This window comes from Austrofundulus limnaeus, unplaced genomic scaffold, assembly GCF_001266775.1.
Source record: "Austrofundulus limnaeus strain Quisiro unplaced genomic scaffold, Austrofundulus_limnaeus-1.0 Scaffold530, whole genome shotgun sequence".
Lineage (NCBI taxonomy): Eukaryota > Metazoa > Chordata > Actinopteri > Cyprinodontiformes > Rivulidae > Austrofundulus > Austrofundulus limnaeus.
Window position 1 is genome coordinate 69,434 of NW_013952932.1, and position 12,293 is coordinate 81,726.

General features: G+C 38.4%; 1 protein-coding gene across 1 annotated transcript in view; it reads left to right on the forward strand.

Annotated features, from left to right (window-relative positions):
• The window catches only part of rnf11b (ring finger protein 11b), a 26,219-nt gene that overhangs the window by 9,866 nt on the left and 4,060 nt on the right, over positions 1-12,293 (forward strand). Inside the window, exon 2 of the mRNA XM_014026156.1 lies at positions 8,247-8,416. Within this exon, the coding sequence (XP_013881610.1) occupies positions 8,247-8,416 (170 nt within the window). The remainder of the gene's footprint in view (positions 1-8,246; positions 8,417-12,293) is intronic.

Sequence of the window (12,293 nt, forward strand, 5' to 3'; positions counted from 1 at the left end):
CATTAAATTCCAGTGAAATATATTTATGTTTGTGGTTGTAATGTGACAAAATATGGAAAAGTTCAAGGGGTATGAATACTTTTGCAAACCACTGTATGTCAACTTTTTCTTGATTTTTTGTGTGGTGATAAAATAATTAAAACTGATTGTTTTTCATCTTTGTTTTTAGGAAACTCTAGAGAAAAACTAAATAAAAAAAAACCTATACTAGAAGCTGCAAAGCTAAAAGTAATCTTAGACCAAACCTGCCCTGGACGTCAGGGGTGTCCCGATCCAATATCAGTGTCGGATAACAGATGTGTTATTAGCAAAACAATGAATATCGGATTATATCTGCCTGCATTTAAAATCTTCAATACAAGCAGTCCATTCCAGTAGTTCACCCAGGATTTCAATCCAGCAGTGCTTGGATCTAGCATAAAACACTTATGTGACCTTAAAGAGTTATTTTACATTTTAAGAGTATATTTAGTCTTTCTTGGATTTATTAAGGTAATTTTTCAGAGTCTTCTATTTTATTATTTACTTATTGGATTTAATTGTGCAATAAAAATATGAAACCTATTGGATTATAATAAATGGCACCAGTCTCTCATACCTGTTGTTGTTGATTATTGTTACTGTTTGACCTGATCAAGACTTTAAGATTCCACTCTACGAAAAAGTTAATAAAAGTATCTAGGATTCGTTTTGATATCGTATCAGGTTGATATCAGTATTGGCCAATACTCAAGGCAGAAATATCAGTATCATTTATCAGAAGTGAAAAAGTTGTATTGGGACACCCCTACAGGACATGTCTTTATCCATATTTATTCTAATGAAGTACCTGTAAACTGCTTTACATTATTCATTTGCCTCTTCACTCTCTCCAAGCAGCAGCAATTGCAATATTAAATAAAATTAAATATTTTCTAAATAGAAAGAGCACTTTACATGTTACTGTTTCTTAATACTTGCGTACATGGTGAATTATTGTGTGGAGATCTGGCGAAATTCTTATAAAACCAACATGAAACCTATCTGCATGCTTCAGAAGAAAGCTGCATGAATTATAAATGCATCAGATTGTCATCCAAATAATGATGTATTTACAATTTTATGAGTAGATCATTGCCAACGTACAAAACCAATACTAAACTTGCTTCAAAATTAAAGAAATAAACAATGAGTTAAGAAAGAGAGGTTTGTTTTAAAAAATCAAAGGTCAGGACAGATATTATCAACAGTTGTACTTCCTTCAGAGGGATTCCTGTCTGGAGTCATTGTTGTGTTTTTCACTCTTTAAATTAAAAAAATTGTTGTTATTTTACAGACTTTTCTTTATTAAAATATAGAGAAGGGGGTCTCTGCAGCCACTAAGAGAGAGTTTCATGGTTTGGAGGAGGAATTTGTCCAGAACCTGATTGGTCTGTTTCACTTCTGTTGGCAACTGGTAAAAACCTGAGGTTGATATGAAAACACTATAGGAATTGTACAAATTCAACAAGCTGGGCAATTTGCCAAATTTCCCAGCCCTATGATAAGCTGCCATTTTCTTAAAAACCTGACATTTCTCTTGAGTCTAGTCTCTTTCTATAACATGAAGAGCTGTTTTTTTTACATTCTGAATTAAAGAAAAGAAGTACATTATTATATTTTAACAATTTATTGTGCCAGCTGTATTAAACACTGACTGAATAAACAGAAAATTGTGAATTTCTCACACATTATTAAACTTAGACATACTTAAAAAATAGGAAAGATGCTGCAGTTTTGATTCTTAGTGCTGTGTATAAAAAATGAAAGTATGAAAAGCTTATGCTTGTATCTACGCTTTTCTCAGTTTATACCTTGTGTTCTTGGCATTGAAAGGAATTCAAAGCTGGTTTATTATCTATTTTCTGTATTAATCCTGTTTTTTTTTTGTTTTTTTTTGGTGCTGTATGTGTTGTGATGACTTGTAAATGCAATTATTAAAAATCACATTTAGACAGAAGTTATATATCTGTGCAAAACTGACGCACTTTAGCATCAATGTAATTCACATATCCTAAATCTTCAATTTTGCTTTTATACAATAACAAATGCATCAAAAATAATACCATATACAGGCCAGTGACAGATTAGGTCAGATCAGGGAGTACACACCTTTAGCAGACACACACAGTCTTATTATTTTAGTGTGTGGTCTGTTGAGCAGCTGCATTGCTGTCAAAATAAAAGGACGTGCTGTCAGCAGTTTGCTTTAAGGCTCAGTGAGCTTGCTCTGTGAAAATGGAGGGGAAAAAAGTTGTCTTTGGTGCCTAATTGGCTTTCAGCGCTGGAGTGGAGATGAGAGCGGGAGAGAGGTTTGATGGTTGTAGCTACAGTGCGTACAGTCGGCTGGACATGATGGCTGAAGGAAGTGAAACCCAAAACATTCTCCAACTTAACGTCGACTCTTGAGAAATATTTCAGATGCATATGATTTTAAATTGTTAGACAATGGTGTAGCCATTTATGGCAGCAAGAAAATGGTTCAAGTACTGTCAGAATTTATAGTTTTGGGTTTAAATGGCTCATTTTATAGGCTTCTTCAGAGCCTCTATAAATAGCGAGTGAAGATTTGGCAACGAGTGAGTGACAGTGTGGGACCAGAAATCCAGCATCTATTAAAAAAAAAAATGTGTGATGAAGTAACAATACGGCTTTTGTTCACGTCACTTCAGATTTGACTTTTCAAAGTTAAACTGAGACGCATCTTGCAGCTGACTTTGTGAAACTGTGGGTGTCCACTGAAACGACACAAATGAGCAACAAAAGGCCTTTTTTACGTTCATGTTGTGTCAGCAGCTGAAAGCATATTAGTGACGCCGCTGTGGAAACTGATGAAGGCACCCGTGAACTGGAAGCTGTTCCAGGTTTCAGCTTTAGAGGACAAAAAAACATAATTAAAAAAAGAGAGTTTCTGACTTGTATGTGTCATCCTTTCGGTGAGATTATCTTTAACCTAGCCTGACCCTTGCCTTCCTACACAGCTCCGCTCAATTCTAGCAAAGTGAAGGAAGGTCTGTTTTTTTTACCAGGCTATCTTTAACCTCGTAAGGAAAAGAAATGTCCGCCGTGACAGATTACCCTGACAAACAAGTGACTGTGCTGCAGGTCAGTGACTTGTTCTGTGTTGTAGGTTGTTCCTGACAGCTTATCACAAGGGCTCTTACTCAAAAACAATCTCGTGTCTTGTTTTGTTTTCTCACTATTTCTCATTTCCCTGCAGCTAAAAGTTTGCAGTTCTTGCTTTTTTTTTTTTTGTTTTGGCTCAAACTGCTTGGGTGTTATTAACTCATAGCTGCTAAAAACGTAAATGAAATTAGATTTCTCAAAATCTTGTTCAGAGGTTCTCTCTTCGTAAAGAAAAGAGATGTCAGAGCATGCTAACGCTGTGCACACTAGTGAATGAAATGTTTTTTCAGTTTGGATTTGTATCAGTTTGATAAAAGTGCTCTGTTGATTCCCCTCCATGTCCATATGCCACTGTGCCTTTGAGCCAAACACCTACTGTATTCTCCAACTGCGCCAGGTCAAATATAGAGCACACATTTCATCATTGTTTATGCACATCATAATTTAATGATATAGGCACTTTCACTTCCATAAAATAAGTCTGAACAGTGCGTAACATCGCCACATTGAAGATGTAGTTATCCTATTCCTGTAAAGCAATAATAAAAACAGAGCCAACAGATCAGACGGTTTGTGTGGGTGCTTTACTTTCATTTTGTTGAAACTTGTGATCTGTGTAGAGTAGATGGTGTTGAGTCATTATCATGTTCATATACACACAAAAACTTTTTTTTTGTTAAACTGGTGGCATTGACAGACATTTGTGTTTACTTGGAATCCGTTTTCTTTTCTTGTCCTTGGTTAAAGGTTTGTGCAAGTAAACATTTCTGGCAAGGATATTTCTGTCGATGCTGTTTTAGCTGAAACGTCTGCGTGAGCTCCCGCAGCTGCCTCCAGCTGTCACTACCCACTCCTCTCCTGTGCTTTGGCTTTCTTTTGGCTATAGTGATGGATGATAGAGGAGGCAGAGTAAATGCCTCCCTTCTCAGCTTGTTTTTCTTTTCACTAACTGTGCGCGCGTCTGCTTTCCTTTCTCGCAGGCTGACAGATCCTAATGCAATGCGCTCGGCCCGACGGTCTGCAGAGGAAACCAGAGCCCGCCGTCCCTCCCTCCCCCACATGTCCTGCCCTCACCCCTTCCCTGCCGTGACTCTTGTCCTTCTCACCTCGAGGTCACTTAATTACCAGTCGTCACAGCCCAGCTGACCTCTTGTAAATTAAATGGGAGAGACGTGACAACAGTAAAACTGCTGACCCCTGCACAGCTGAGCACCCAACTGCTCAGCTGTTGTGCCCCCCCACCACCTCCCCGTCCTCCCCTGAGGCCCCGTCTGTAGCTTTTATTCTTGTCAAACCCTGGCCCTTTTTATTTTTATTAGTTTACATCAACGAACAAAGTTGCAGACAAGCAGCTATTTAAGAAATGCTGACTCGTGAGTTTGAATGCTGTGCTAGTGAAAGCCTCGCTGCTAGCTGGCATATTCATATATTTGTCTCCTGAAAACGATTCAGCTCAGATGTATGAACTAAAAGTTGGATTGTGCTTGTTAAGCTAACTGAATTTATTTCCTGTATATTTACAGCCTCTATGACTGAGTTTATAAAGCTACATTTAGCACTTGTCTAATTGACCTGCTCATTTAGACCTACTGTATTTTGCTACGTTAGTGCCATATTGTTGAATTAATTATCTATATGTGACTTGGAACATAGTGAGTAAAATGAAAATGAGTATTTTATTAGATTATTAATTGATGTTAACCAGTTCTTGGTTCCGGTTTTAATAAACAGAACTAAACCCATCAGTGTCATTAAAGAGGTGCAATAACTTCACAGTTTTTGCTGCATAACTGCTAAACAAGGTCGTGGACTTCCGACTAATCTATTTCGCAAATCCACAGTTCTGCAGGTTCTTCTTCATTCTCCTCTGGCTCAGGGTCAGACTCTGGTTCCAACATGTAAGGCTGGATGGACACATCTTCCATTGTTGACATCCTTGAATCAATTTTTTAAATAAAAAAAATTGCGCAGCTGATTGATCCTATCTCTGCTATCAAACTACAAAAGTATGTGAAGCCAGTGGAAGAGCTCCATTGATGTCATTAGAGTGGATTTTTTTCTGTTGTGTAACTGTTGTATTTTTTTCATCTTGACATTTAGGTTTGGCACCTTGTAAAATCAGGAGAAAAAGAGGAAGAGGAAACGGTGCACAAACCCCAAGTGACTGTAGCTACTCGGTGTGCAGCAATGTTTGTGGACAGGGAGGGGGAGGGGGGTGCTGAAAGGAAGATGTTCAACCCGCAAAGTGAGACAGTTGAGTGAATAAAAAGTGGTTTAAAGTGTACAGAGAGGGCCTGCTCTAATACGAAAGCTTCATAATCACAGAAATATGTATAGCAAAAAATAATAAAAATAACCCAACTGTTCCAGATTAATCAGCTAACATTGTAGTTTAAAAAAGAAAACAGTTTTCACAAAACACCATTATATTATAAAATAGGAGCAGTTTTAAAAAAATGTGTCAATGCAAAAGAAAAATTGTAATTACTTTTCAACTTTTCATTTTATATTTTGCATCTTTGTGTGTAAAAATGATGCTTGCATGTCTAATGGAGGACTGTTACAAAGTAACTTTGGATCAATAAAGTACTATATATACTATATTTTGCATCTTTGTGTGTAAAAATGATGCTTGCATGTCTAATGGAGGACTGTTACAAAGTAACTTTGGATATATAAAGTACTATATATACTATATATAAAGTAATATATATATTTTTTTCTTTTTTTTACCAAATTGACGAGCTATTGGTAAAAACATCAGATTGATGCAAATCCAAGGATACATTTTTAAGGTGAAAAATAAAAAGAGTTTTATTTGTTTTGTTCTTTATCCAAGCAAAGACGTCAAAAGTCCTCTTTGGTTTTAGCTCCACTCAGACAATCTGTTTGCATGTCACATACATGTTAACCCCTTTGGACGTTTACCTGTAAAATGAGCTTCAAAAATCTGTAATTTTCACAAAAAATCCATATTAATGCGGGCGGGGTGCAGGCGGACTGTCGGCTGCATCARTATCAGCCATTTTTTGGTTAGCATTTCGAAGAGTGAATGAAAACTTGTTGCTATAACGTAACTGTCAGGCAAATGCCTCACCTCCTTCRGAGACATTTAACTCTTTTTAGAGTCTCAGACAGAAAAATCCCCCTCAGGCCTTTAGTATGAAACAGCTGGAGGGGGAAAAATAAATAAATAAAATAAAAAAGTGCAGAATTTAAGAACGTTCACATTACATTTTCTCTGCTGTCTGTTTAAAGGCTGTCAAAAAGGGCTGGTTTAAGATGAAGCATTTCAGTTTGCGGGTAAACAACCTGACAACAACAATGCTAACTCTGATACTAATAAGATGCTTGAAATAATGAGCTTTTTTTCCATTTGCAGCCTGTGAACTGACATCCTCACACATGGGGTAAAACTAACAGCTTGTTTGTAAGTGTCTGTGTCTTCCTGTCTTAATCCATCAGTGTGTGTGNGTACTATATATACTATAAATAAATGGAGAGATCTCTCAAAATGGTGGTAGATTCTTTTCTTATTAAAAGTTGAGATTTGATTCGGACGTTATGTCACTGAAACCTGTCACATGTCAGACTTTGAAAGTAACATTCAATTACTGTTTCTAGTTTGCATTAACCAAACAAATCCATCAGAAAAATTGAAAGAATGTAGATGGAAGCCTTTGAGCACTTAGTAGGAGGTAGATTTTTTTCCTCTCTTTTTATCCAAGTGGTAAAAGTACCATTATTCTGGATGGATGGATGGATGGATGGATGGATGGATGGATGGATGGAACGCACGCAGTTAGTCTTTGACGGCTTCTATTTCAAGATCATGTTTGCGGTATAAACACAACCGCTTGTCTCTAAGTGTGTGAGACCACCTGCCACTTTCAATGGCTAGACTATGAGCTTGACCAACTCTGTCTTTTTACCAATGGCTCCAATGTTCCAAGAACATTTTGTAACACTTGTGTGGATATCTAGAAACATCCATATTAATACGCTTCATCCAATGGAGTATGCATCGCTTCATACGACATACACTAAGGGGGATTCTCCCAAGGTCACCATTAACAACATGATTACAAACACTGTTGTTGATCTTTATCAGGTTTTTGCAAAAACAGACGTCACAATTTTTGTAATCAGTTACCCGACAGTCTGGAAGTAAGTGTTATTTGTTGTGAATTTGTGTTATTTGATCAACACAACGTGCCCATCACTTAAGATATTTTAAAAAAAAAATTGTAAAAATAAATAAATAACTAAACCAGGAATAAATTAATGAAATAAAAGCAAAATATTTTTATATTTAAATATTCAAAATCTCCAGCTGCAGCAGTTATAGTCCTTTTTTGTGACACATCTTGTCAATATAAGACCAAAGTTTCAGACTAAAAAAAACTGGTTCTAATGGTCTACAGCAAACACCTGGGAAATATAGTTTTTTTTCCTGTTTTGTTATTTTAGGGAGAGTTGAAGTCCTAATTAAGGGAATCAAATTCTCACTTCTCTCCTCTAATTTAAACTCTGTCTTTAGGGATACAGGGAGGAGGTCCGTCATCTGGTGGGAGCTGCATTAACAGTGTCAGCTGAGATGGTTTAAGCTTTCCTCTTAAGGATTTTCAGGCACTGGAAGGAGTTGCAACACAGACGTTTGATTAAAAAAATACCCTGTATGACAAAACCTTGCTCTTCTTCTGTCATATTGTGAGCAGTTGGCTGACCCATCAGCCTGCCTGCTCTTCATATTAGGAAAGACGGAAAAAAACAATTTGTTTAACCTTTCCATGCATTTTGAGAAGAAATGAAGTCAGGTTAATGTGTTGCAATGGTTGTTGGAACAGGCTGAGGAAACACTACCACCTACTGCCTGAAATCATCCTTATTTTATAACTGCAGATGGTATTTGTTTGATCATCTGCATTGTTTTTTTTAAATAAATGTAAAACATATAAATATTCCCCATACTTAATGCTTAACAATATTTTATTTAGTTAAAAGGTGTTTGTGACTGTATGTAATTAAAATGTTTTACCAACCAGCTATTTGCACAGTGTGTCATTGTTGGATGCATTTTCATCAAGCCCCTCCATTTGCAGGAACAGATCCACGTGCCCATCTACCACCCAACACCCAGCCAAGCCCGACTGGCCACTCAGCTGACAGAAGAGGAGCAGGTCCGCATCGCTCAACGTATCGGACTCATCCAGCACCTCCCGAAGGGCGTGTATGACCCGGGACGAGATGGCTCGGAGAAGAAAATCAGAGAGTGAGTTTAACACTTCAACAGAGCAAAATTAACACCGATTCATCTCTGTGGTTTGTGATTAAATAAAACATCTCTACTGGTGGTTGTTGTAGTTTTAATCACTCTAACTGTAATCAAGTAAACTTTATTTGTGAAGCACTTTTCACAGTCAAGTAGCCACAAAGTGCTTCACAATAAAGAATAGCACACGAGAGAAAAAAACACACTGGCAAACAATAAAGCTTGAATAAGACAATATTAAAACTTACAAAGCCACGTTTAAAAGCCTGCTTAAAGTGAGTTTTTAGCTGCTTTTTAAAAATCTCCACTGAATCCACAGCTTTTAGAGTTTGAGGTAGTACGTTCATTAATTTAGGAGCTACAACCTGAAATGCTCTATCCCCATATCTTTAGTTGGGACCAAGAAACAAGTAGCAGATTGAAGTTACTGGACTTAAGCATATGTGTAGATACATATGAGTGAAGTAGATCTGCTGCAGTGAAAGCCTGGCCGTGCAATGCTCTATAAGTGATGGTAAGAATTTTAAACTGGATCCTAGACTCCACAAGGAGCCGATGGAATAAACGTAATGGGAGTAGCTTCTGTTTCACCTGGTAAGCAGTCTAGGTGCAGCTTTTTGAACAGCCTGCAAACGATTCAAAGTAGAGCGGCTGAGTGGAAAAAAAGTGCATTACAGAATCAATTCAAGATGATCTGAAGGCCTGAATAAGCATGTCTCTGCATCTGGAAGGACTAGGCTCAACTTACTGTTGATGATGATCATTATGATGATGATGCCTTTATTGTCATTGTACAGAGCACAATGAAATTACATTTAAGAACACCCATTGAAGAAGAAACGCATGACAAAAACATGGGGGGGAACAGGTTTAAAGGTCATGCAGCAATCAGCAGCGGTCACGCTACCTTTTAAAAGAAAACCAAAAAACCACAGAAGGTTAGATGAGGGGAAAAAACATATTATATCAATGAAATATGAAACACTATGGTGCTTATAAAAAAAACTCTACTAGCAAGAGCACATTTATTAGCCAGAGGAGTAAGTGAGTTTAGAGGGCGTGTATCTGAAGCCATGAGTGTTGTATGCACTTGTGTGAATTAGAGTTGAGCATAATCGTATCGTGTGCAGTTATTCGTCAGAAAAACATTAATCGATTACCTTTTGGGACTTGACGGTTAAGATGATTAATGCCACCAGGCAGAGTCCGCTCGATGTTCCTCTTCCCTTCAAATATGATGAACATTAAAAAAAAGGTTATGTAATTTATTTATCTATCAACACAATTTAAAATTTGATGTGCAGCTTGAAGTCTGTAATTTTGACACAATTTGGAACAGATTTTTATGAAGAGCAAATCTTTCCCACTACATTGGTCATGTGACCAGGACATAAAGGTGTCCAGGGACTCCAGGTCATTAATCGTCAAATTAATCGTTATCGGCTAAATACCCCAGTTAATCGTGATTAATTTTTTTTTTGCCAATATTGCCCAACCCTAGTGTGAATATCTGAATGAGTCCGAAGAACGCAGCCCCCCAAAAGTTAAATCCCATAGTTCAGCCATTGTTCAGAATATTGGTGTTGAATTGTTCATTCTGTGCAGCTTCAGCTTGTCCTTCAAGGAATAAGATTAGATGGGAGTGAGAGAGGGGAGAGGTGGGGGGGGGGGCATGTCGACGTAAGCACCAGGAGGGATTTAGTTCCACAGCCTTCTCAAGGTCAACGTGGGGGAGAGCTTAATCTGTAATCAGTTGTTTGGGAACAGAAGAAAATGTTTTCGGTCAGGTAGGCAATAGCAATTTTTCATCTGCCTTAATGTCCGCTGGTACATCCAATGTGGCGAATCCAATCAGACAAATAGTGTGGACAATTCCGCTGAGCCGAGCTCTCAGCTGATGTTTCTTAAATGGGAAAAACAGGATCTTGTCAGCTGTTTATTTCTCACATTAGAGTGGACAGCAGATGAGTTGCCTAAGAGTTTGCCCAATCAAAAGGTCCACCCTGTTAGGAGCAACAATCATCATCTCTGTCTTGTTGGCATTTAACTCCATAGCATCCAGAAAGACTATAGGACTATATAAAGACTATACTGCATGGCCTAGATTCAAACCCGGGTTCTGCATTTTTGTATTACCCCTTATGACTCAAGTCCACCCTGATTTCTTGAACCTCGAAAGCTGGGGTTCCAATCGGGCCGGGCTACTCGGCCCAGTTTGACATCAGCTACAGCTTCTCATTAATTGGTTCACTATTTGCAACTATTGTTTTGTTGCAAATAAAATGAAATAAGATGATGCATGTTTAATATTATGATCCTGCCCATATCGAGGTGGCTCTCTGCTCAATCCAAACATAACCAGGGCTGGAGTAGAGTAAGGTCAGATTGACTTGAGTGGGGGCAAGCCGAGCCTTACAGTGCAAATACACTTTATGAGCCTGTGTAGTAAATGAGTTTCATTAGCCTTGAAGAAAAATGGAGTTGGATATCGTTAGTTAGTAGATGATAAGGAATGTTAAATCTCTCAATGATCTGACCTAAAGGCAATTTATTGTTAGGGTTGGGCAATATTGGCAAAAAAAATTAATCACTATTAATTGTGGTATTTAGCCGATAACGATTAATTTGGAGATTAATCCCCTTGAGTCCCTGGACACCCTTATGTCCTAGTCACATGACCAATTTAGTGGGAAAGATTTGCTTTTAGTAAAAATCTGTTCCAAATTGTCAAAATTACAGACTTCAGGCTGTACATCAAATTTTAAATTGTGCTGATAAATAAATTACAGAACTTTTTTTTTATATTCATCATATTTGAAGTAGAGAGGAGCACCCAGCGGTCAGTCCGCCTGGTGGCATTAATCGTATTAATCGTCAAGTGCCATAAAATAATCGATTGTTTTTCTGACGATTAATTGCACACGATACGATTATGCCAAACTAGGATTGCGCGATATAAACGATATACGGTAGAAACGATATAAATTTGTCCTACGGTAGAGATCTGTTGTCTACCGGCCAACCGCGCAATTCTTTTTGATGATGTAACCAGCTGGAGTCAAAACAGGGGAAGCGGGAAGCAGCGAGGCTGAGAGCGCAAATGAAGAGGGGGAAATAAACATAACTTATCCAGACCTGGTTCGGGTGTGTGAAAATGAACGCCGAACTGTTTACATGTTTACGTGACGGCGCGTCCTCCGGTCGGATGCCGACCGGCCACACTGCCTGCTGCGGGAGGAGCGCGAGCCGCAGCACATGGTGACACAGCGAGGCGACAGTCAGTGCAGGTGACGTAGTGCTCCAGGAATCACAAAAGCTCGCTGAGTCTGGATCTTGTTTCTTCTGCAGTCATAGCGCGACGCAGCATGGCCGAATGCGCGCGCACTCCGCGCCCACTTAGCGCGCGTTCCAAAGCGCGACTATAAAACTCAGCCTTTGCTGTCTCCTTGTACAACGGGGAAGTGCTGTGGGAAAGGGTGACAGTCAGACTCTCTTTCCAAAACATAAAAATAAAAAAAGTAAAGCATAAATGGGATGATTGTCACCCCACCGGAGCATGCAGATTAAACACGTGGAGTGCAGAAAAAATAATCTGCAAAGTGTGTACAAAGGAATAAATAGAAGCAATTTGTTTTACCACCTTAAAACAAAGCTGGTGATTCCAAACACAACATCCAATGGATGCAGATATCTATTACATTAACGTTGTGTGTGTGTGTGTGTGTGTTTATTTATATATATATACACTCACCGGCCACTTTATTAGGTACACCACGCTAGTAACAGGTTGGACCCCCTTTTGCCTTCAGAACTGCCTCAATTCTTCGTGGCATAGATTCAACAAGGTGCTGGAAGCATTCCTCAGAGATTTTGGTCC